Here is a 23,356-nt window from a genome sequence, read left to right as displayed (position 1 = left end):
TAAAAGGTAAAATCTAATGTTAGTAGAGTTGTGAGAAATGGACACTATCATATATTTTTGGTGGGTGTTAAGATACGGAAATAAGTAATTATAAACAAAAATGGATTTGCCTTTCTACCCATCAACTCTATTGCCAGGATTCTATCCCAAGAATATTAGGAAAAAACTTGATCTCTGTATATTATCCCTAAAAGTATATTCATAGCTGTTTTATTTGTAATTAAAAAAACTGGAAGCTATTCAAAATGGAGAATGGCTAATGGAGACAGCTCTTATGAATTTGCAAGAGCCAGTTTTTAAATTTTCAAGTGTGAACATTACACCTTGGAAATCAGCAAGCTAAAAAACAAGGCTTGATTTACTGGTTTGTTGTTTGCCTGGGCTTAAAGAAGTGATGAAGAAAATGTTAACAATGTAGATTAAACTTTAAAATGTTTTATACCTTTTTGGAGAGCTAGTTGTTAAACATTTACCAGCACACCACTGACTGAATAAATTATGCTATATTAATGTAATAGAATATTTTTGTTCTATAGATAAATATGAAGTGTGTCAATCAAACATGAAAAAACCTTTATGAGGTATTTTAGAGTGAAATTAGCAATACCTGAATTGTATATACACTGACCATATATATTTTATATTATATATATATGTATATATATATGTATATGTACATATTTTTAAAGTTAGTAAAAGAAGGGTTAAAAAAGACCAAAGATGATGGAATTCCAAGGCAAGCTTGGGGAGAAGATACAGCAAAATTATTTTCAATGCTTATTTTTTAATTCATTAGATACTGCCTGATTAAAGGTTAATAATGGATCAGTTAAACTGTCACCCCTTGGTTTACATGTTCATTTGATTATTTTGTTACTGTTAAGTGGATAATAGGAATAGTTATAAGATTTCTTTTTGAATCTTGAATTTATATTTTTCTTGACAGATTATGTCAGATTTGTCTCTTTGTTAGCTTAGATGACCTTCTGAGATATTAATACTCATAATCCCGTATCCTAAGCACTACATATTTCCTTTAGTCATTAATAACATTTTGTTAGTTCAAAAACTGGGTTTTAGCACAACCACTAACTAGATTTATGCCACTGAGTGCTTGCTGAGCTTTTTTCTACCTATGATAACAGTTTTGAAAGATGACCTCTTTACCTTGGGCTTTTTAGCCCTTTCCCCTTGTTTTTCAAAAGCACATTTTTCTCTTAACATTTTATATTAATTTTCTTGGACTCTTCACTTCTTTTCTTATGGACCCTCATCTTACACGTATGTGCTTTTGGTCATACTGCATTAAATTCTTCATATAATGACATTAATAATGAAGTCCAACTTTCCAAAGTCATTTTAAATTCTTGTCTGTATATGAATATATTATACTTATTGAAATTGGCCTTTTCAGTTTCTTGGTTTTTATGTTCTGTATAGTCTGTATCAATAGAGTTTTTTAATGAGATGGTAATTTATTCTGAGCAAGAAAATACTCAGATTTTTCTTTGTACATTTCTGATAGGGTTTTCTTGAATAAAAATAAAGTGAATTTGCTTTTTTAGTACATTAAATCAGTAAAATAATTAACTCCATTTATTTTTACAGCCATTGATTGTTTAGTGTACCGTGGATATTAAATCATGCTTGTATATTGGTTGTTTAGGTGACTATTATATGGTTAAAAAGCTCTTGGAGGAAAACAGTGCAGGTGACATGAACATAAATTGCGTAGATGTGCTTGGGAGGAATGCTGTTACCATAACAATTGAAAACGAAAACCTGGATATTCTACAGCTTCTTTTGGACTACGGTTGTCAGGTAAAAGGCTAAATAATTTTATTTAATAACCAAGATAACTCAGATATTGTAGGTTTTCTAGTTTTCATTTCTTTTGGTTTCTGATTCATTTTTATAAGTCTTAAAATGCCTTTCCCCATAGGAATTGCATGTATTATGCTTGATTTCTCTACTCCCAGTTTCCTTTTAATTTCTTTCAGTTGTATTACATATGATGTGGTCATAATACCATGATTGATATGCTAAAGGACTCCATTTTATTTTTGTCTTTTTACCAGGGTACTTAGTAGTACAGTATATTTCTTCCCAAGAATAGTATAAGCATTTCTCTAGAATTAGGAGAACAAAGTTTTCTGTATCTCAAGACAATTTTAGTGTTGTAATAGCAAATTTTATCACTGTCTTATGAAACTGTTTTCATTTTGACCATTTTCTCATGTTAACTTTTATAAAACTTTCTTTTCTTTTGCCTGAAATCTTATCTGTTTGGTCACAGATCAAGGTGAACGATCTTTTCCTAGAAAATTTGATCTTTTCCGTTTGTCTTCAAATCAGCTCAGGTAGGAGGACAGACATGAGAATATATATTTACCAAGTCCTGGAAGAATTCAGTTAGAGGTCCAGAATAACTTATTAATATCTATTGGTTTTCTCTGTTTCAGTTAGGTTTAAATGAGACTTAATGCTTTGGATGAATTATTTGTCTGCACGTGTGTGTATGATGATATTAGGTGGTATGATGATAAAGTAATTGTTTTACATTTATGAAAACAGTCTTAGTATTTTACTATAATTGCGTCTCTTAGCTTTATGTATAGTGGTACAAAATAGTTGATTAGAAAAGAGTTGAAGACTAGGAGTTATACATAGATACACCTATGTGTATCTATCTATATAACATATATAAATGTGAGTAAGTTAGTGTAGCGCCAATGTGATACCCACAGAGGCTGCGGCTGCTATGAATATGCCAGCCTAGTTCTGAATCGCAAAATATAACAGACTCTCTTCATTGAAGGTGAAACCAAGACATTTATTCCAACACCAGAAAGCCAAATCCCTCATAGCAACAAAGAAATCTATACCCATTATCAATGCAGGGGGCACTGCCATCCCCAAGCCTTCCCTCCATCAGGCCTCCCCACCAACAAACTCCCTTAAGCAAAATCACTTCCTCTCTCACTCTTGCTAGCTGATCTGTTCTCTCTGCCTCCTCTCTCTCCCAGCTCTGACTCACTCCCAACTTCCTGCTCCACCCATTCAGCAAGCTCCTCCCACTACAGGCTTATGTGACTCAAGACTCATGTGACTCAGACAGGTCACATGGGCCTATTAATGGATGGGAAAATCTTCAGATTGTATTAACATTACATTTAGCTACTATACACCCACATAAGTATGTCTGCATATGTACATACACACATACACATATATGTATACATATATGATATGAGGTGTATGCATACATATACACATGTGTGTATATATATACATACACACATCTATACATACATGAGAAGCAGCTTGGCATACTGCATGAAAGACTAACTTTAGACTCAGGAATACTGGTTCAGGTCTTGCCTTTGACACATGTTAGCTGCATGATTATGGGCAAATTATGTCACCTCAGTCAGACTGAACAGCAACAACAAATTTAAGATAACAAAGAAATGTAGAATAGATTTCAGAAAAGGTTTACATGAAAAACGATTAAGATAAAAGAAAATTTTAAAGAATAAGATTCATTTATATGGAAATTTTATTTATGTGGGATATTTCCCAGGGGAAAAAAAATGATATATGTATGTATACATATATGTGTATGTGTTTATACTACTTAACTTACATGGTCATCTAATCAGTTGACAGATATTCAAGGCACTATTATAAGTAGATGTTAAAAAGAAATAAAAGATAGTTTCTGCCTTAAAGGAACTTACAGTAAGGGCCATGATTTGGGACATAAGTCATATAGATATAAGAACACGTTTGGTAAATGTCAAATGAATAGGAATTTCAATGACAAAGAAACTGTTATGGTTTGGGATAGTTAAGAATGGCTTCAGGAAGGAAATGGAAATCAAATTGCACCTTGAAGGTAAGTTGAGGGGAGTGAGGTGAACAAATGTGTGGGGAGAAGAAACAAGTTGTGCTTGTAAGACAGTGTGTAGACCCACCTGTTTAGAACTAGAGAGTAATCAGAAATATTACTTTAAAGGTAATTTGGGGTCAAATTCTAGAAGATCTTAAATGCCAACCCAAGGAGTTGGAAATTTTATCCTTCAGGAACTGGGAGCTATTGATGCTTTATGAGCAGGGGAATGTGATAAATAATGATATGTTAGGAAGATTAATCTGATGGATTTGTGTAGGATAGATTAATAATTGAAGTATGAGGTAATAAGGGCCTGAACTATAATGTTGGTATTATGAATTTAAAGGAAAGAATAGATGTGATAGATTTTATAAAGCAAGAATCACTAGGACTTGGTGAATATATGGGGTCGGGGAAGGAAGGGAAGAGATAATGAGGGACAGGGAGAAGTCAAAGATGACTTGGAGCTTTTGAACTTGGGTGACTGACAATGATGGGGCTGTTAATATAAATCAAAAAGTCAAGAGGAGGGGCCCAGTTTTAAGGGGGAATATTACTTTGGTTATGGGTATTTTGAATTTCAGACAGCAGAGGGATACCAGAGTAGAGATATACAAAGCATTCAGAGATTGCAGAACTAGATCTGGGGAAAAGGTCAAAGATAGATATAAGAAATGTGGGAGTCATATACATAGAAGTGATGTTTGGAAGTGGGATAAGTGAACTCTTCATTGGAGAGATTGTAGGGAGCTCAGGGCTAAGGTCTTCATTGCGGGGGAACATCCATGTTTGGGAGGCCAAACAAGGAAGACAGAAAAGCAAAAAATGCAGAAAAGAAGTTATCAACAGGTAGGAGGAGAATCAAGCATCCATGCCAAGGAGAAAATTTCATGAAATAAAAGGCGGTTCACACTGTCAAGTGTTATAGAGAGAACAAGGAAAATGAGAACCGAGAAATGGCCACTGGCTTTGATAGTAAGGTCATTAGTGATCTTCAAGAGTATAGTTACAGTATAAAAGAGGGAAATCAATATTATATTAAGGAGTATGTAAAGTACTTTGTAATCCTTAAAGTGCTATAGAAATGTCAGTTATTATTAAGGAATGTGTGGATAGTGAGGAAAAGGAGGTAATAGGTGTAGATCACTCCTTTGAGAAATTTGACAGTAAAAAGGAGGAGAGAATAAGAAGTAAGGTAGAGAAAGTAAGAGGATTCAGGGAAGTCTTTTTTCAGGATAGAGGAAGACTGAGCATGTTGGGAGGTAGAAAAAAGGAACCAATGAAGAGGGAGAAATTTGAGAAAGAAGATAATTCTAGAAAGAAAGAGCAACTTTTAGGGAGAAGGAAGAGAGAAATGGGATTAGTAGCAGAGGTAAAGAGTGAAGTGAACTTTGAAGTAAGAATATTTGTGTGGGAAAGAATGAAAAAATGAGTGTAGAGATAGTTTGAGTTGGAGATAATGGCTTTGGCTGTTTCAATAGAATGTACACATAAAAGCAGATATAAGAAGAAGACTGCTACGTGGGGAAAAGTGGGAGCCAAAGTTAGTGGGAAAATGTATATTTGCATATTTAAATCCTTATATAGCCTTTTGGGATATAACTACATGAAGGAAGATATCTCTTGTTACAAAGTGGTTAATAAAGTAATGATTCATTAATCTGACATTTGGCATGAGTGTATTTTTTATAGAAATAAAGTTTACTCTCTTAAGTATCTGAACTTTTTACATTTAACCATCTTATGGAAACTATTCTAAAATGTCTTATATATTTTCTCTCTTAAACAGAATATATCTTTTGGATTAGGCCTGTGTTTCCATTATTATAGAAATCAGCTTATTTTGAAACAAATTTGAAACAACCTTGATGAATCAGGTTTATAGTTATGAACTATAAAATACAGTCATTTATTGTGCTGTATTTAATGCAGTAATTTCTATTTTGTGACCTACTCCGTTGCATTTTAACATTATGATCTCCTTTTGGGGTTATTGAGGTGTTACTTCTTCAGTAAGTGGTTTCAGTCTGCTGTCATTCTGATGTATCCTTTCTCACTCTTAACTATCATTTCTCATTGTATCAACCTCTGGCAACCTTCCTTTCCATCTTCATGTTTGGTGCATTGTCCATCTGTCAGCAGCAGTCAAGACTTGATTTTAATCAGAACTTAATTTTTCACATAATTTCTAATCAATAATGAATATGAATCCACATTTTGGGGGGTATAAATGCATAGGTTTTATTTTTACAGCCATTTTCTTTTTTGTTTTTAAAAAACAACAAACTTTTTTTTCTCTATTTATGGCTGCCTTCCAAATAGTTGAAGTTAATAGATATATGGTTGTGTGATTGCCAGTTAAGTGGGATGTAATTTTATTTGTTCCTTTTCCTTATTTGTATTTGGATCAGTATTCATTGATTAGTTGTTAAAGTAGTAATTGTTGAAGTTGAAAAGGAAGCAGTGTTTGCAAAGTATCAGAATGATCGCATGATAATATGTGTAACATAGGCTTAGAACTAAAATAACAGCAGCAAAGTGCCTTCTCACTCTTTTCTTCAATATGAAATCTCTGCTTTATAAAGTTTTTGTGTTGGGGAGGGAGAGGGAAATGTGAGAATTGTCAACAGTAGAATAGCTGTATCAAGCAGGGGTTTTTGTAGTGGTGTAGGATGTAGGAAGGAGCTAAGTATGTTCACTTTGTTCTGTGAATTGACTTTGACTCTTTCTGTAGGATAGGAAATGATCAGTTAGTCCAGGCCTCGGAGTGTTGTTACTTTTGAAACCTTAGGTGAAATGGAGGAGAGCTTCATTTTATTTAGTGGGTGTTTCCTAAGCTTATGGAGTGATTATAAGTATTTAAAAGATGTATTCCCTTCTTAGTTTCAAGAGAAAGAACTGTAATTGATTTTAAATTGTCCATTCTAGTGAACAACTTTTTACAAATTATATTTTCAAAAGAAACATAAAGATATTATATATTAATAGGACATTTTGTTAGGTTAATCTACTATTGTGCTTAAGTTTTTCCTCCTGAACCTATCACTTATGTTCTTTTCATTTACCTAACATTGTATTGTCATGGCCTATCGTCTATGAACCTCTGGTGATTGGAAAGCCCCAGACTTTACTAGCTTCTTATTCACTTTTTGTTTGAGGTAAGACTCAATGGCTTATTAGGGAGTAAGTTGGAAAGCAGCAATTTTCAAGTTCTCCTGTTTCTCTCTCTTTGATGGCCCCAGAAATCTAATCTTTGTAGTTTATGCTTCATGTTGTCAGACTGGTAGCACTTTACTTAGATATATACATTTTATCAATCTGAATAGAGAGTTTTTGCATTGGTGAGAATATATTTTTAATTTTTTTTCACTCTTATGGCTGCATCAATGATCATTTTTATTAAACTAAATAGAGAGTACTTTATGTTCAGTAATAGTTCCTGGCAATTTCTTCTATAATAGAATTGGACTTTTAAGATTCTTTTGCTCCGCAGGTCAAAAGTAAAGATCTTGAAAAAATTTCAACTTTCAGTACTGTGTGGGTCAGCCCAATTTCACAATGAATAACCCCTTGTTAGTCAAATATCAATTACTTACCTCATTAACTGAATGAAGCAAAGACAGAAGTAATGTGTTGTGGACCTTAGAAATAAGCTAAGGCAAGCAAATGTGCAATTGATAAGGTCTTAAATTTTTTATATTCCTTATTACTGTATATAATACAATTTTTAAAAATTAGTAGACTTAAACTAGTTGTAGTTCTGAAACTACTAAGGAATAGTTTACCTTTTTATATTTTCTAATTTCTTTTTAACCTTTTTTTTAAAGTCCACAGATGCACTTTTGGTGGCTATCGACTCTGAAGTAGTGGGAGCTGTTGATATACTACTTAATCATCGACCAAAACGATCATCAAGACCAAGTATAGTAGTTAGTACTCTTAAATATTTTTTAATTTAGATTTTTAAAATCAGAACTGAATCAGTAGAGTAGCTCCCATGCCCATGGGCACTTATTTATTCCTCCTCAAAAGGTTTTTTGTTTTGAAGAATCATATTCAAATAAATGGATTCTCTTACCATTCCCTCCCTTAGTGTAAGTTAAGGAATTTCAAGGTTGTCAGCTAGTACTTTGAGGCACCTAGGGTTAAGCCTTTTAGTTACTGAGCTGTCCTTTTGACTGAGAAGGATGCCCTCAGTTTTGTGGATGTGTACCAAAATTATTGGTTTCATAGTGTCAGTCTACAGTGAAAAAAAAAAAACCTTGAACATGCAGCTTATCTACAGATTGTTTTTCATGCATGATCTGAGAACTCTGATCCTTTACCCCTGATATCTGAAATATCTCTATTCACAATAGTTCAAAAAAGTAGTGAGTATGAGTCTTGCCACAGGCTCTATCTCTAGCTTAAGTGGAAATTATAAATGACAGAGCTTAGAAAGGTGAAGGAAGATAGCCCCTATGATAGGCTCAGAAATGCCTATAGTACCCACTTCCTCCTAATATATTTTTCCCTTTTTTTTATGACACCTAGATCCTAGCTCCTAGCCTGATTTGGCAATCTGTTCTGTCTTCTTAGTTCTGGGTTCCAGACCTAATCTTTTATCCACAACTTATGCTCCACACTTGTTGCTTGCAGGGATCTGCTTATTGACTATGACATAGTGGAGGTATTATTCTAGTGTCACCATTATTTCCAGCAGAATCATAGAATCTTAGATTTGGAAGGAATCCCTTCTACAGCATTTGTGACAAGTAGTCATTCAGTCTCTTTTCAAAAACTTTTAGTGATGAGAAGCTCATTACTATCAAGGCACCCCATTCTGTTACTCCTTAAGTAATGAACTGATCTGTTTCTCCCTGAGAACTTCTATCCACATATACAGGTTATCTTCTTTGGAACAATTCCCAAAAAATCTGTTCTTTCCTTCACATGATAGTTCTTCAAGTGTTCAAAGGTCACCACTCTACTTCCTCTTAACTGCCTGCATTGCCCTGCTTCTGTTACAACTCTTCTTTAAAGACCTAGCTCAAATTCTACACATTCCATGAAGAGTATGGATTTTAAAAATCCGTGGATGATATCAAACATTGTTAAAATGTTTAATAAGACTATGGATACAAAATTCTACAGTTGATGATTAAAGTTTTCCCTGTAGCTTATATTTGAAAATTGTTTTTCAACTTTTAGTTATTGGTAACATTTAGTAAAAGGCAAAAATACTGATGAGGTATTGCAGTTACAGCATAATGTGTTTAAATCCTTAATCTGCTTGTGTATCAGTTAGTACAAAGATATTTTGTCCTTTTGCTTATTTGTTTATCTGTTAGCCTCTGATTCTCCTAGATAGGAAATGATTGTTATTTTTGTGTACTTTCTTTTTTAAGTTCTGTGAAACTTGTTGATTTTCCAGTCTTCTAGTGAAAGTGGTCTTTTTGAGCAGTGGCATTCAAGTACAGATTCTGGTTATACATAGTTCATATTTTAAAATACGAAGTAAAAAACTTGAGCTTTTAGGTAGATGGGCTTTTTTGTGAAAGTATTCTTTAGGACAGTTTTACAGCATATTTCTAAAATCAAATAAGAACTATTGCTTTGTGATGTGTTATAGTGTGCTCCTCTTTCTGTTGTCACCAGTAAAGATATGAAAACCAAACCAGTGTAGATTACAGAGAGATAGCCTTCTGTCATGTAACTTTTTGATTTTATAATGGAAGTTAATTGTATTACTTTAAAATAATGGAATGGAAAAGTTCCCAAGGAAGCTTTGTCAGAATTCTACTATTGCATGAAAATTTACCTCTTTTGTTCAACTGTTACACTCCTCTTGGCTGTTAATCTTTACTTCCTCTTGCTATCACCAGCCACCTGTACATGAATGGAATTCATGCTTTTTTGTAACCCGGACAGGAAGATAGTGGAATGATGGCTACAGGGCATATATGTAGAGAATTATGAACTGCGAAGTTGTGCCAAACCTTCCCCTCTTCCACCCCACCATATGGCTTTTGTGGTATCACCATGTCTGAAATTGTAGTAGAGAGCTGGACAAACAACTCGTTTTTCCCATTCATTTATGTTATACATTTTTGTTATTTCATTTGTTCATGCAATTTCTTTTTTTTCCTAAATTTGCTTTGATATCACTAAAAATGTAAAGAGCATTTTCCTAGGAAATAAGAATTTATAGAAATTGATTTTTAATATAAATACACCTTGCCTGCTGTTAATTTATTTCAGAAAAAGAAAACAAGCAAAAAAGATGTTATAGACCAGGGCTGTCCAAAATGCAGCCCACAGTGGGATTTATGCAGCCCGCCTACAAGCATAGAAATTTACACAAATGCTTTAGTAAACAAAGCCGAGCTACTGCAGAGTTCTCACTAAAATGGCAAATCAAAATATATTGTCTATTATTTCAATAAAAATCTAAGGTTGGACAGCCCTGTTATAGATGATAGCTGGTTCAGAATAATGTTGTTATAAATGAGTGATAGGATAACATTATTTTGGGGCTTGATTATAATGTATTAAAAATGTCATTAAAATGATGTTGGTCAGGGCAGTATTATATAAGTACTTCACATTATTTCATGAGAAATTTATCATAATACTAGTATATGTATACTAATATATTACAATATTTAAATATATGTAACATGTTACATATATGTGAAAATATTATAATACTGGTGTGTATGCTAATAAGCATATTTCACAAGTAAAAATCATAATATCTAAGAGCCTAATGTTATGTTAAAGGTCATCGAGTCCAATCCTCTCATTTTATAGATGAAAAGATTGAGTCCTAAATGATTGATTTGGTTGTCATGAGTTTTTTCATCTCTTATGTTATATAATTTTGTGAATATGCTTTATAATATTAGGATCCCTGCACTGCATGTATTTTCCCATGAAATCATAGAAAGTATTAAAAATCATCGTTTATAGTACTTTTTGAGAAGTTTCCTTTTTTGCCTTAAAAACCTAATTATGAAACTCTTTGCTATTTTGAAAATTTCTTGCTGGCATGATTATATTTCATTCAGATTAACGTTAAGTTTTTGGCTTCAGTTATATGATAATGAGCAACTAACTATGAATTTCACAAAAAATTATGTGGTTACAAGAGATGTTGATAATATTTTTCACTATATTATATCTTTTAGGTTTCTAGATATTTTTCTTCTTCTCTAGATATTTCTCACTTGAACCTCTTGGAAAAACTTTTTCTATAAGATATAAGTTATAACCTCTGAACATTAATATAAATATCTTTCAGAAACTAATGGAGCGAATTCAGAACCCCGAGTATTCAACAACTATGGATGTTGCCCCAGTCATTTTAGCTGCTCATCGTAACAACTATGAAATCCTTACAATGCTTTTAAAACAGGATGTATCTTTACCCAAACCTCATGCAGTGGGTTGTGAATGTACACTATGCTCTGCAAAAAACAAGAAGGACAGTCTAAGACATTCCAGGTCAGAAAATTAAGGTGCTAACTAACTAATGAGGTACCTGATAGCTGTGATATAGTATTGTGTATCAGTAAATCAATTACCTGAGTGTTTCTTTTTGTGGTTTTTCCTATTTTATTGGAAAAGTTATTTTTGTGCAGCTTCTTTTACTTCTACAGGGAACTAGAGGCAGAAAAGGAGTCAGAGAGTGCTAACAATGTCGCAGTTTTTAGACAATCATTCAATGTGATTTTAGTTGTTGATATTCTTAATGTGCTGTATTTCCATAATGATAGTGTCACATTAAATGAATGAATAAGTCAGCAAACATTCATAAAGTTCTTATCGTGTGCCAGGTACTTCTAGATCCTGGGCATACAAAGACAAAAATGAAACAATCCTTGCTTTCAAGGAACATATGTTCTATCTGGAGAGACAATATGTATGTCAGTACGTATATGCACAATGTGTGCAAGGTAAATGCAGGCTAAATGTTTTTGGTGGGGTAGGGCACTAGCAACTAGAAGGGGGCAGGGAAATCTTCAAGCAGAAAGTGGTGCTTAAGAAAAGTTTTGAAGGAAACCCAGTATGTTAAGAGGTGGAGGTGAAGATGGAGTACTTTCCAGGAATGTGGGACGTGGTACAAAGGAATGAAGATGGGAGATGGAATGTCATGTGTGAAATATAGCAAGAAGACCACTTTGGCTGGACCATACAGTGTGATAAAGGCAGAAATGTATAATAATGTGAGAAGGTAGGTTGGGGCCAGTCAGGCTGAGGAGGTTTTAAAAGCCAAACAGAGGAGTTTATAATTGATCCTTGAGGCAATATGAAACCATTGGAGTTGGAATTGATTGAATAGGGGAGTGACATGGTTGTATCTGCAGTTTAGGAAAATTGCTTTGGCAGCTGTGTGTAGAATGGATTACAGAGGAGAGACTTGAGGTAGGGGCATCAGTTAAGAGACTATTTCCATAGTCCAAGCAAGAGGTGATGAGGGCCTGAATTAGAATAATGGCCATATGAGTGGAGAGAATGGGGATGGTTACGTGCAATGTTATGGAGGAAGAAATTGCAAGATTTGACAATTGAGCTGATATGCCAAGGGATGGGATACGTGAAAGTGAAGAGTCAAGCATAAGACCAAAATTGCAAATCTTGGTAACAAGAAGGATAATGATACCCTTGGTAGAAATAGGGAAGTTCAGAAGAGGAGTAGGTTTTGGAGGAAAACTAAGTTCAGTTTTGGATATGTTAAGTCTGAGATATCTATGGGATATCCAGTAAGCTTTTGGAGAGGCTTAACTGGAGCTCAGGAGAGAGTAGTGCTAGGTATGTGAATTTGAAAGTCATTGGCATAGAGATGGTAATTAAATCCATGGGGACTAGGTGGTAGAATACAAAGAGAAAATAGAAAAGGGCCTAGATCAGAGCCTTGGGGAACACATGAATGATAAAAAGAAGGAATGGACAGGGAGGCATGGAGAGAACCAAGAGAGGGCATTGTCAAAAAAAATCCAGAGAGAAAAGAGTATTTTGGAGGCGAGTGTCGTCAATATTGTCAGATGCTGCAGAGAGATTGAGAAGAATGAAGATTGAGAAAAATTTCATCAGATTTGGCAGTTAAAAGATCTTTGGAAGAAGAAGTGGAGAGATACTATGAAGAACTTGACAAGATTCTCCAAACATTTCTCCAAAGCTTTTATTTTGATATTCAATGACTTCAATGCAAAAGTAGGCACAGGAAAAATAGCAGAAATTATGTATGGTTCAGTTGAGATCAAAATATGAAAGTGGCTAAAGCTTGTAGGCCACTCATAAGCATCATACTTTTACATCATGAATACTTTAAGAAAAAAGTTATATGGCATTCGACATGATAAGGACCTAATGACAATATAAAATGAAATTGTATTTTTATAAATAGATTACTGGTTTCATATATAATCATTTTAGAACTAGTTGTGTGTAGTCAGATCATCAGTTGTTCAGAGTAAAGAAGAAGGTAAATACCCAACTAGAGGAGAAAATAAAAATGAGAGTATACTGTGTATCAATGAATAAGCATTTATTAAGTGCTTACTATGTGCCATGATGCCCTCTAATTGCCCTAACAGTGTTAAACAATAGTGTTAAAGGCTTCAGAGAGGTCAAGAAAGATAAGGACTGAGAAAAGGCCATTGGATTTGGCAATTAAAAGATCACTGTTAACTTTGGAGACAATAGTTTCAGTTGAATGATGAGGTTGGAAGCCAGATTGCAGAGTTAAGAGGAAGAGAGTGAGAAGAAAGGGACTAGAAACTTTCAAGGCAAGATGGTCTTCTCAAGGAGGTTAGCCAAAAAAGGGTGGAGATATATAGAAAATAACTAGTAGAGATGGATGGACCAAATGAGGGATTGTTTGAAGATGGGAGAGAAATGAGCATATTTGTAGGTAATGAGGAAGAAGCCAGTAAACGAGGAGAAATTGACGATTAATGAGAGAAAAGGCATGACAGAGAGGGACAGTCAGCCGGAGAAGACAGGATGGAATGGGAATCACTTGTGTATGGAGAGTTTCACGAATATGGAAGTGAAACACTTGTGGATCATAGTAAGATCAAGAGTATGAGCATCTCTGTGTGTAGCTGAGGTAGTTGAATATGAAGTGGAAGTGATGAATGGATTTAAGAAATTAGGTCTGGTAGATAGAGTGCCTGAAGAACTATGGACAGAAGTTTGCAATATTGTACAGAAGGCAGCCACAAAAAACATTCCAAAGAAAAAAGAACAAGAAAACAAAATGCCTATCTAGTGAGGCTTTACAAATAACTAAGGAAAGAAGGAAAATGAAAGGTTACATAGGAAGGGAGAGATATGCCCAATGGAATGCAGAATTATAGAGAATAGCAAGAGATAAGAAGGTTTTCTTAAATGAGCAATGCAAAGAAATAGAAGAAAACAATAGAATGGGAAAGACAAGAGATTTCTTTACAAAAATTAGAGATATCAAGGGAACGTTTCATGTAAAAATAGGCATGATAATTGATTAAAATGGTAGGAATTTAACAGAAGCAGAAAAAATTAAGAAGAGCCAGCCAGAATACAAAAAAGAACTATCCAAGACAGATCTTAATATCATGGATAATCACAATTGTGGGGTTACTGATCTAGAGCTTGACGTCATGGAAACAAAGTCAAGTGGGCCTTTGGAAGCATTGCTAGCAATAAGGAAGTAGAGGTGATGGAATTTCAACTGAGTTATTAAAAACCCTAAAAGACGATGCTATTAAAGTTCTGCACTCAGTATGCCAACAAACAGTGGCCGCTAGATTGGAAAAGATCAGTTTATTTCTCCACCCTAAAGAAAGGCAATGCCAAGGAATGTTCAAATTACTGAACAATTACTCTCATTTCATGTCAGCAAGGTTATCCTTAAGATTCTGCAAACTGGGCTTTGCCAATATGGGAACTGAGAATTATTAGAAGAGCAGGCTGGTTTTTGAAGAGGCACAGGAACTACAGGCCAAATTGTCAACATTTGCTGGATTATGGAGAAAGCAAGGGAGTTCCAGAAAAAAAAATCTACTTCTGCTTAATTGACTACACTAAATACAACAAAATGTAACAGGTCCTCAAAGAGATGGGAGTACCAAATCGTCTTACTTGGCTCCTGAGGAACCTGTATGCAGGCCAACAAGCAATAGTTAGAACCAATAAATGAAACAACTGATTGGTTGTTGATTGGAAAAGGAGTATGACAAAGCCACATATTGTCACTTTGTTTATTTAACTTATCTTAAGAGTACAGCATGCAAAATGCCAGGCTGGATGAATCAAAAGCCAGAATTAAGGTTGCCAGGAGAAATATCAACAATCTCAGATATGTAGATGATACCACTCTGATGGCAGAAAGGGAAGAGGAATTAAGAAGTCTTTTGATGAGGGTGAAAGAAGAGAGTGTAAAAGTTGGCTTGAAGCTTAACATCAAAAAAAACTAAGATCTTGGCAACTTATCTCATCATTTCCTGGCAAATAGAGGGAGAAGAAATGGAAGCAGTGTCAGATTTTATATTTCTGGACTCAAAGATTGCTGCAGATGGCACTGCAGCCATGAAGTTAAAAGACACTTGCTCCTTGGCAAGAAAACTGTGGCAAATCTGGACAGCATACTAAAAAGCAGAGACATCACCTTGCTGACAAAGGTCTGTATAGTCAAAGCTATGGTTTTTCCAGTAGCAGTTGTATGGCTGTGAGAGTTGGACTACAAGGAAAGCCGAGCACCACAGAATCAATGTTTTTAAATGGTGGTGCTGGAGAAGACTTTAAATAGTCCCTTGGATAACAAGGGGATTAAATCAGTCAATACTTAAAGAAATTAATTCAGGCTGTTCACTGGAAGGTCAAATAATGAAGCTGAAGCTTAAATACTTTGGCCACATAATGAGAAGAAAGGACTCATTGGAAAAGACCCTGATGTTGGGAAAAATTGAAGGAGAAAGGGATGGCAGAGAATGAGATGGATAGATAGTGTCATGGAAACAATGAACATGAACTTGTATGGACTGGGAGACAGTGGAGAATAGAAGGGCCTGGCATGCTGTGGTCTGTGGGGTCACAAAGAGTTGTAGAATGGAGAAGCACATCATAGGAAATGAGTAAATTGAGGAATTGGGAAGTTATAGTGTTTGAGGGCATGTCAGTAGGTATGTTGGAGTCTCTTAGTATGAAGGCAGAATTTGTGGAAGAAAGATGAAAAGCCAGGGCATGAACCCATTGAGGAAGGAAGGAGATTATTCTGAAGGTCAATAGAAAAAGTGACTAGAATCTTGATTGGATGATAAATGTAGTTGAATGAACCTCGAAGGAAGAGAAGTTACTGACTGATGGTGGCATAGGGAGAATCTGGAAATGGCAGTATTGAGCCAGGAGTATATTGACTTCCCACCATGACGTGTCAGGAGATGTGAATAAAAATACAACCAGGGCAATATGAATAATTATATCAGCTTCAATCCAAACCTAGTTGGACAAGATGCCACTTCCAAAAACTGAGAAACAGAAAAAAATGAAGATGTGAATTATGATTAAAACTTAGAGGAATTTAGTGTAAAAAAGTTGCCATAGTAAGGAGATTGAAAGAGCTGAGAAAGTGTCTCAGCCAAAAACACTTGATCTCCTTGCCAAAGGGTAGCACGAGTTTGACAAACAAGCTCATTTATAAGACAGAAGTGAGTAGGACAGGACATATTCCCCTTCACACACAGTTCAGCCAAACTGGCCTTGATGCTGTTCGTTATCTTCCATCTCCAGCCTCTGTGCAGGCTGTCCTTGACACATAGCATACGCTTGGCCTCCAGAGCCCGTATCAGACCACACTTTCTACAGGAAGCCTTCTCTGATCCCACATTGACAATGCTACCTCTCCAAAATGTATTTCCTTTGTATACATTTTCATATACTTGTTAATATACACTGATATGTGTTCATATGGTCTTGCCTACTCCAGAAGGAAGTAAGCTTCTTTACAGCAGGGATTATTTGATTTTTATCTGTGTCTCCAGCATCTAGCATAGTCTTTATGTTCTTTTCGATTGATTGATTGATTGAATAGTAAATAGAGCCCTATTAGTGGAACAAAGTGCAAACTCTTTGGGGAGGGGGAGTTCTGAGGGATCTCCTCTTCTCAGTCTCTCAAAGTTATCTCTACTTTTGGTGATGTGAGAAATGGAGAGTTGATGAGATCCCCTAAAGGTACAGTTCCAGGATATTAGCATCAGAACAGGAAAGTTCTGCCTTCCTTACCTTTCAGAACAGCAGAGCCATGGGGCTGAAGATATTTCAGTGTAAAATAGTTGATGAGGAAGCTTTTGCTACTGCCACATGTACTTATGGAGACCAAGGTTTACCTATGCTATAAAGATGATTATGTAGTACATTTTATTTTTTTCCTGTTAATTTTCCAGAAAAAAGGAACAGCTTATACTTGCCTTGTAAATGTTTTGTATCTTTCCCCCATGTGTATTGTCACTGTATCTTGTATTTTTAGTTCTTCTCATATTTTAGGTAAATGGCCGATATCACTAAAAGTTAGTATTTAATGCTTCACATTTTAGATACACATGAGAGAATTTATGTCTTATGCTTTGAAGATTTTTTAAACAATCACTTCATAGAGCAGCTTAGAATCTTGTCAGATTTGAAGTTGGAAAGGACTTAATACTTTACTAATTTGAATTTAAGATACTGTTAGTTGTGATGGTCATTCAAGTTGACTTCATCATAATTGGCTTTTGTGATCTTTTATTTTCTATTCCAGATTTTTTTTTCAAAATTGGTAACTTGTATAACTTTTGTAAGGTCTACAGGGTAAAAGGTTATAGCAGTAGCTTTATTTAACCTACAGATGATTTTTTCCCTAAGTGTCAATATTCTATATGGTAGCTTTTCAGCTTTTCAAAATTGGAACATTTTTCTAACCTATAAAGACTTGGGATAAGGGATAGGAAATGGACCAATGCTTTCATTGATACAGGGAGCTTCTGGATGAGGAAACTACCTTTACCAGTATAGATTGGCACCTTCTCTAGTACATAATCTTAGAGTGTCACCCAGAGCCCCAAGATTTAAGGGACTTTCCCAGGGATGCACAGCCACTATGTCTCAAAGGCAGGACTTGAACCCAGATCTTCCTGGCTTCAAGGCTTACTTGCTAGTTATGCCATACCTGTGTCACTATAAGTATGATAAATAAATGATCTTATTTCACCTTTTTAATTTACGCAGGCTATGGAAGAAGTAACTGGACACAATAATTCTATGTTAAACTTGAGCTATCAATTAAATGGCATGATCCATTTTTAATTAAGGAAGGGAGGAAATATTTTTGGGATCAAACTTGATTTCATAAAACAAGGTTCTGAACCTAGAGAGAAAACTAAGGCTTACATATTAAAGGCACATCTTTTTTTTGTTTCTTTACCTCCTTGGGACAGATTCAAGTATATTACATGCTTAACAAATGTGTTATGATGGCTGGCCAAATTTTCCATATGCCTTAAAAAAAGTAAATGCTTCATCATCCTTAACTGCAATTTTAGAAAAAAAAGCATGTTAAAATTACTAGTCAAGTGAGACATGTTTATAATAAGAGGTTTAAAATTCTTATTTATTTATTATTTAAAAACAATACTTTTTTAAACACAGGTTTCGACTTGATATCTATCGTTGCTTAGCCAGTCCAGCTCTAATCATGTTAACAGAAGAAGATCCAATTCTCAGAGCATTTGAACTTAGTGCAGACTTAAAAGAGCTCAGTCTTGTGGAGGTGGAATTCAGGTAATACTGAAAAAAAAACTTTAAATTGTTTAATGCCTTCTTCTACCTGACATTAAATATCCTTTTTATGGCATAAATAAGTTAGTACCTCCACAATGAATATTTATTCTTGAATTTTGTATCACCTTGGATAAATTGCTGTTTAAAAAAAATCTTGATAAATATTAGGAAATGCCTACAAAAATGACATTTTGTATCAACTGTGATCTTAATAGTATTAGTGATAATGAACAAAGACCATTTTGGGAGAAAGACAAACATCTTTTGTAGCAACTTGATTATTTTTGTTCTATGAATCCTGTTTAAGATTTGAATCATAGACTCAGAGCTGAAAAGGATCGTAGAGATCGTTTAGGCCTAAAATGAGGCATTGAGGACCCAGAGTGGCTAAGTGATTTCCCTGACAGTTAATTAATAGTACAGTTGGGTTGGAAGTCAGTTCTCTGGATTCTTCCTTCTGTGCTGTTTCCACAGTAATACTTTGTAACCCCCAAAGTGATCATTGAATAATTAAGGGACCTATGGTTGGTGTAGTAGAGTTTATTCCTTTGAACCTGATGTTTGAACTTGTACCTTTTTTACCCAGATATGTATTATGAATATAAATATACCCACGAGCCCCGATGTATGTATGCATGACAACTTTGTGATCAAACGTACTTTTGGCAAACAGGAACATATGACTACCCATGTTACTCAACTCTTCAATTCATAAGTGCTTTAAAAGAAAGCCAACTAATTAGTAGTAGTTATAGGCATAATCTGCACAAGCCATCACAGTAATTTCAGTAATATATTTCATATTCTGGTTTGAGGCCTTGCCTCACTTGAGGTATGAAGGAACTTGGAGAGTCTGTGTGCTTGCCTCCTTACAGAAGACAAATGCTATGCAGATCCCTCTCCTTCTACCCCAAGGATTTTCCTTTCTTTGCCTGAGTTTTGGACCTCATACACCTATGCTGGAGTCCTGTCACATTTTTGATGCTTCGACTTGGCATTATGCAGGGACTGTATCCCATTCCCCCAGCTACAGTTTTTTTCTGCCTTTCAAATGGCTTGGCTTTTCTGCTGGGCCTGTTAATCCTGTTTATACCCAGAGGAACAAGTTAAGTCTCCAGAGCATTAGTCTGCTATATTGCTTGTGCTTAAAGTTGTATTTCTCATGTTTTTGTCAGGAATCAAATCAGTAGTAATGGGAAAAACTGATAGCATTCAAGGAAAAGAAAGTTTCTCCCAGCTTCTGGTTTTTGAGGCTAGCTCCTAGAAGGCACAATACTATAAATTCGAAGGCCTTTCTGTTCTTTCTTCCTCCTCCTCTCTCCTCCCCCTCCAAAAAAAGACTTAAGTAGAGGTGACTTCTGTGTCTGGCTGAAAATACTAGATTAAGTGCAGAAAAAAAATGATATTATGAAGTTTGGCCTCAATTCTAGGATTGGTATTTATTTCTTTTTAAACTTTACTCTTAATATTTTAAAGATTCAGATTAATTTTGTCATATTTATAAAGTTGCTTATGAAATTTATTCTAAATTAGATGTAAAATAAATTGACTCAAACTAAAGATTTCTACAATGTATTTACTAGAACTGCATATTTTTTCATAGCTAATTTTTGACCATCCAGGACACATTTATTGTCTACAATATACATAGCACTACACTTGTTCTGTAAATTTTGCCTAGATGAGTACCAAGACCAAAATAATGGGAATCTGAGAATGGATATTTACTAGACATTGCCAAGTGGTCCCCCCCAATAGTCACTTAAAATACTATTTAAAAATATTAGAAACATAAATAATAAGTAAATTACCTGAAAATATCTAGTTAAAAATTAAATAGAATGTTTTATTATTTAAGATTATAGGATCATAGATCTAGAGGTAAAAAGGACTGCAGAGGCCATCTAGTCCAATGGTCTCAGTTTACAGGTAAAGAAAATGAGCCTCAGACAAGTTAAGCGAGGTTACAGAGGTAATGAGCATTAGAGGAAGGATGTGAACCCAGTCCTCTGACTTCAGAGCCAGAGTACTGTCTAATGTACCAGAGAGAATGAATTAATTAATATTAATATTTAAGGAACTATTGTTAGCATAAATCCTATGCCGCATGAATTAAGTAAGCTAACTAGGAAAATCAGAGGGAAGATGTGAAGACTGGTCTATGAATGTAAAAAATGGTTTTTCCAATGCCTCCTGAAAGCAGTGCTCCAGTGTGGTTGTTTGGCTCTCCAAGCCTTCAACTACATTAGATTCTATGGAGTGGTTCAGAATGAGACTGTAATATGTTGAAGATATTTCTTGACATCTCCTTTGGCTCAGTATTGTGCAGCACATTTGACTTGAAGAATGATGAGTACCGCACTCCTATTTTAATTTTTAAGGTATGATTGAAGGCAATGTAATAATTTCTAAAGTAGTTATTATAGATTGTTGTATTTTATAGGAATGATTATGAAGAACTAGCTCAGCAGTGTAAAATGTTTGCCAAAGATTTGCTGGCCCAGGCACGGAATTCCCGGGAACTGGAAGTCATCCTGAACCACACGTCCAGCGACGAGCCTTTGGATAAACGGGGGTTGTTGGAAGAAAGAATGAATTTAAGTCGTTTAAAACTTGCTATCAAATATAACCAGAAAGAGGTATGCGATACTCTGTGCTGCACAGATTTACCTGTTACTGACTCAATAGTGAAATCCTTTTATGTCATATTGAAAAGATCTGTGTGTTAGGCTGATTGTTATAGTAATATAGTGTTGATCCGGTAACGTTATGCCTTGTTAATTGAAATATTTCGTTTAAAAAAGAAAAAGTGTCAACTTCTTTGTTTATAAATCTTTTTTACTATTTGCTCCAAAAATGGGCATAAGACTATAGCATGGCTGAATTGAATGTGGCTCTGCATAGATGTTTAGTTGTGTAGAAAATGTCTTTGAAATCCTTTCCAGCACCCTCTTTTTTGTAATCTAATCAACTCAGGCAAAAAGTTACCAACAGTTCTGAATCATCCATGTTCATGTAAGGTTCAGGAGTGGGCATGACTCTTCCTTTTTTTTCTTACTATGACCAAAATACTTTTAAAGCTACTGTAATTCAGATAAACTGAATATTGGTTCTGCTTTGTCTCTAATCCTCACAAATTGGAAATGTGATTCCCAGCCTTTTATTCAATACAAAAGTGTATTGCAATGAAAATGGTAGGTTATCTTATAGGATTTGTAATAGGATTTAACTTGGACATGCATAATGACTAATGTATTTGATTAGTAATTTATAAATGATTAAGAAAAGTTATAAGAATTGGATGCTTTTAAGTAAAACTAATGTTTTTTTGGCCACACAAGCTATGCTGCAACTATGGAAATTGTTGCACAATATCACATCAGAATCCAAAATGCCTCTATTGAAGCAGCCCCCAGAAATGAAAATGTTGTATTTAGCTTTTTTTTTAAAGTGGTGATGTTTGTAACATTAAAAAAGCTTTTTTTTTTTTATCACAGTTCCTTTGCTGTGTAGGCCTCTTAAGAACTTGCCTTTCCCCAACACTTGTTAAAAAGCTGCTTTACTATTTTTTGTAATTACAGACTTTTAAGAAGAAACAAAAAGTGTATTGTACCTTGAGATATTATCTGGCTTTCATAACCAGAGAATTGTCTGTGATGTTGGAGGATCTTTTAGAAAGCCATTAAAGTATGATGCTGTGGGCACTATGTACCTGATGCTTATACTTTGGTGGATCCCTAGTTTAATGAGTGGAATACTCTCTAGAAGTCTTCCTCTTGTTCTTTAAGCATCTGGGAGAGTAACAATGTGACATTCAAGTTCTCCAGTTGTCATTCCTTCTTTGTGACCAACCTACCTTGTTTTTAGATATGCATGTCCTAAATGTCTTTTATGCCACTTTTCATGCAAGTATTCATTGGTAATGTGTTGAAGCTTATTTACATATGCTAATGTGCTAGCTTTGGCTCCTTGTCCAGCTTCTTAGCCAGTTTAGGCAAAATATGTTTTTATTCACTTAATTTTTCCAGTAGTTAGACCAGTTTCTTTTAGGTTACCATGCTTTTCACCAGAGGAGTTTGATAGTGTTCCAGGGCTTGATTCAGTTAGTTTTGTGTCTCAATGTAGAAGCATTTGTTGAATGCTACTATTTGTAGGGAGTATTTGTTTTCTTAAGACTTCATGCAGAACATCATCCTTGATCCTCGCAGACACCTTTGGTGAAAACACTGAAAACATATCTCTCTCTGTTTGAATCTCCCTTTGATGTCATTTATTATCTCTCTAATCTCATCTGTTAAAGAGTCTTACATGGTTTTGATGTAAGTTTGGGAGACACCTTGTCTTTAAAGGGCCTTAAAGGCTTTTTTCCTACTGAGTTAATAAATGTGTTCCAATTGACTTAGTGAATGAAGTGAGATCTTATATTTTCTATAGCTATCAATTATGTGACTGTAAAGACTTCTTCACTTAGTCCTATTTCATTTATGGTGAGAATATCATTTATAGTTTGGTGTAGTTCATTTCTCCTAGTAGTGGAAAGAAGTTTAATTCTCTAGGTGTTGGGTGAAGGCAAAATATTGATAGTGGTGAAAGTTAAAGTGTGAAAAGTTTAACAGCGTGTTTTTCTCAGCACCCTTTTAACCACCATTATGTGCCTTTTTGTGCTTTTACTATTAAATGCAT

At 34.8% G+C, this 23,356-nt stretch overlaps 1 protein-coding gene across 3 annotated transcripts in view; it reads left to right on the top strand.

Annotated features, from left to right (window-relative positions):
• Positions 1-23,356, top strand: part of TRPC1 (transient receptor potential cation channel subfamily C member 1) — a 72,852-nt gene that overhangs the window by 13,409 nt on the left and 36,087 nt on the right. For 2 of the 3 annotated variants that reach the window (XM_036754087.1, XM_036754089.1), the window contains exons 2-6: positions 1,667-1,821; positions 7,723-7,824; positions 11,178-11,380; positions 18,542-18,673; positions 21,117-21,312. In XM_036754087.1, coding sequence (XP_036609982.1) covers positions 1,667-1,821; positions 7,723-7,824; positions 11,178-11,380; positions 18,542-18,673; positions 21,117-21,312 — 788 coding nt within the window. The remainder of the gene's footprint in view (positions 1-1,666; positions 1,822-7,722; positions 7,825-11,177; positions 11,381-18,541; positions 18,674-21,116; positions 21,313-23,356) is intronic. The other variant, XM_036754088.1, reaches the window with a different exon arrangement.

The sequence above is a fragment of the Trichosurus vulpecula genome, chromosome 4 (genome assembly GCF_011100635.1).
Source record: "Trichosurus vulpecula isolate mTriVul1 chromosome 4, mTriVul1.pri, whole genome shotgun sequence".
Taxonomy (NCBI): Eukaryota; Metazoa; Chordata; class Mammalia; order Diprotodontia; family Phalangeridae; genus Trichosurus; species Trichosurus vulpecula.
This window is presented reverse-complemented; position numbering and strand designations above follow the sequence as displayed.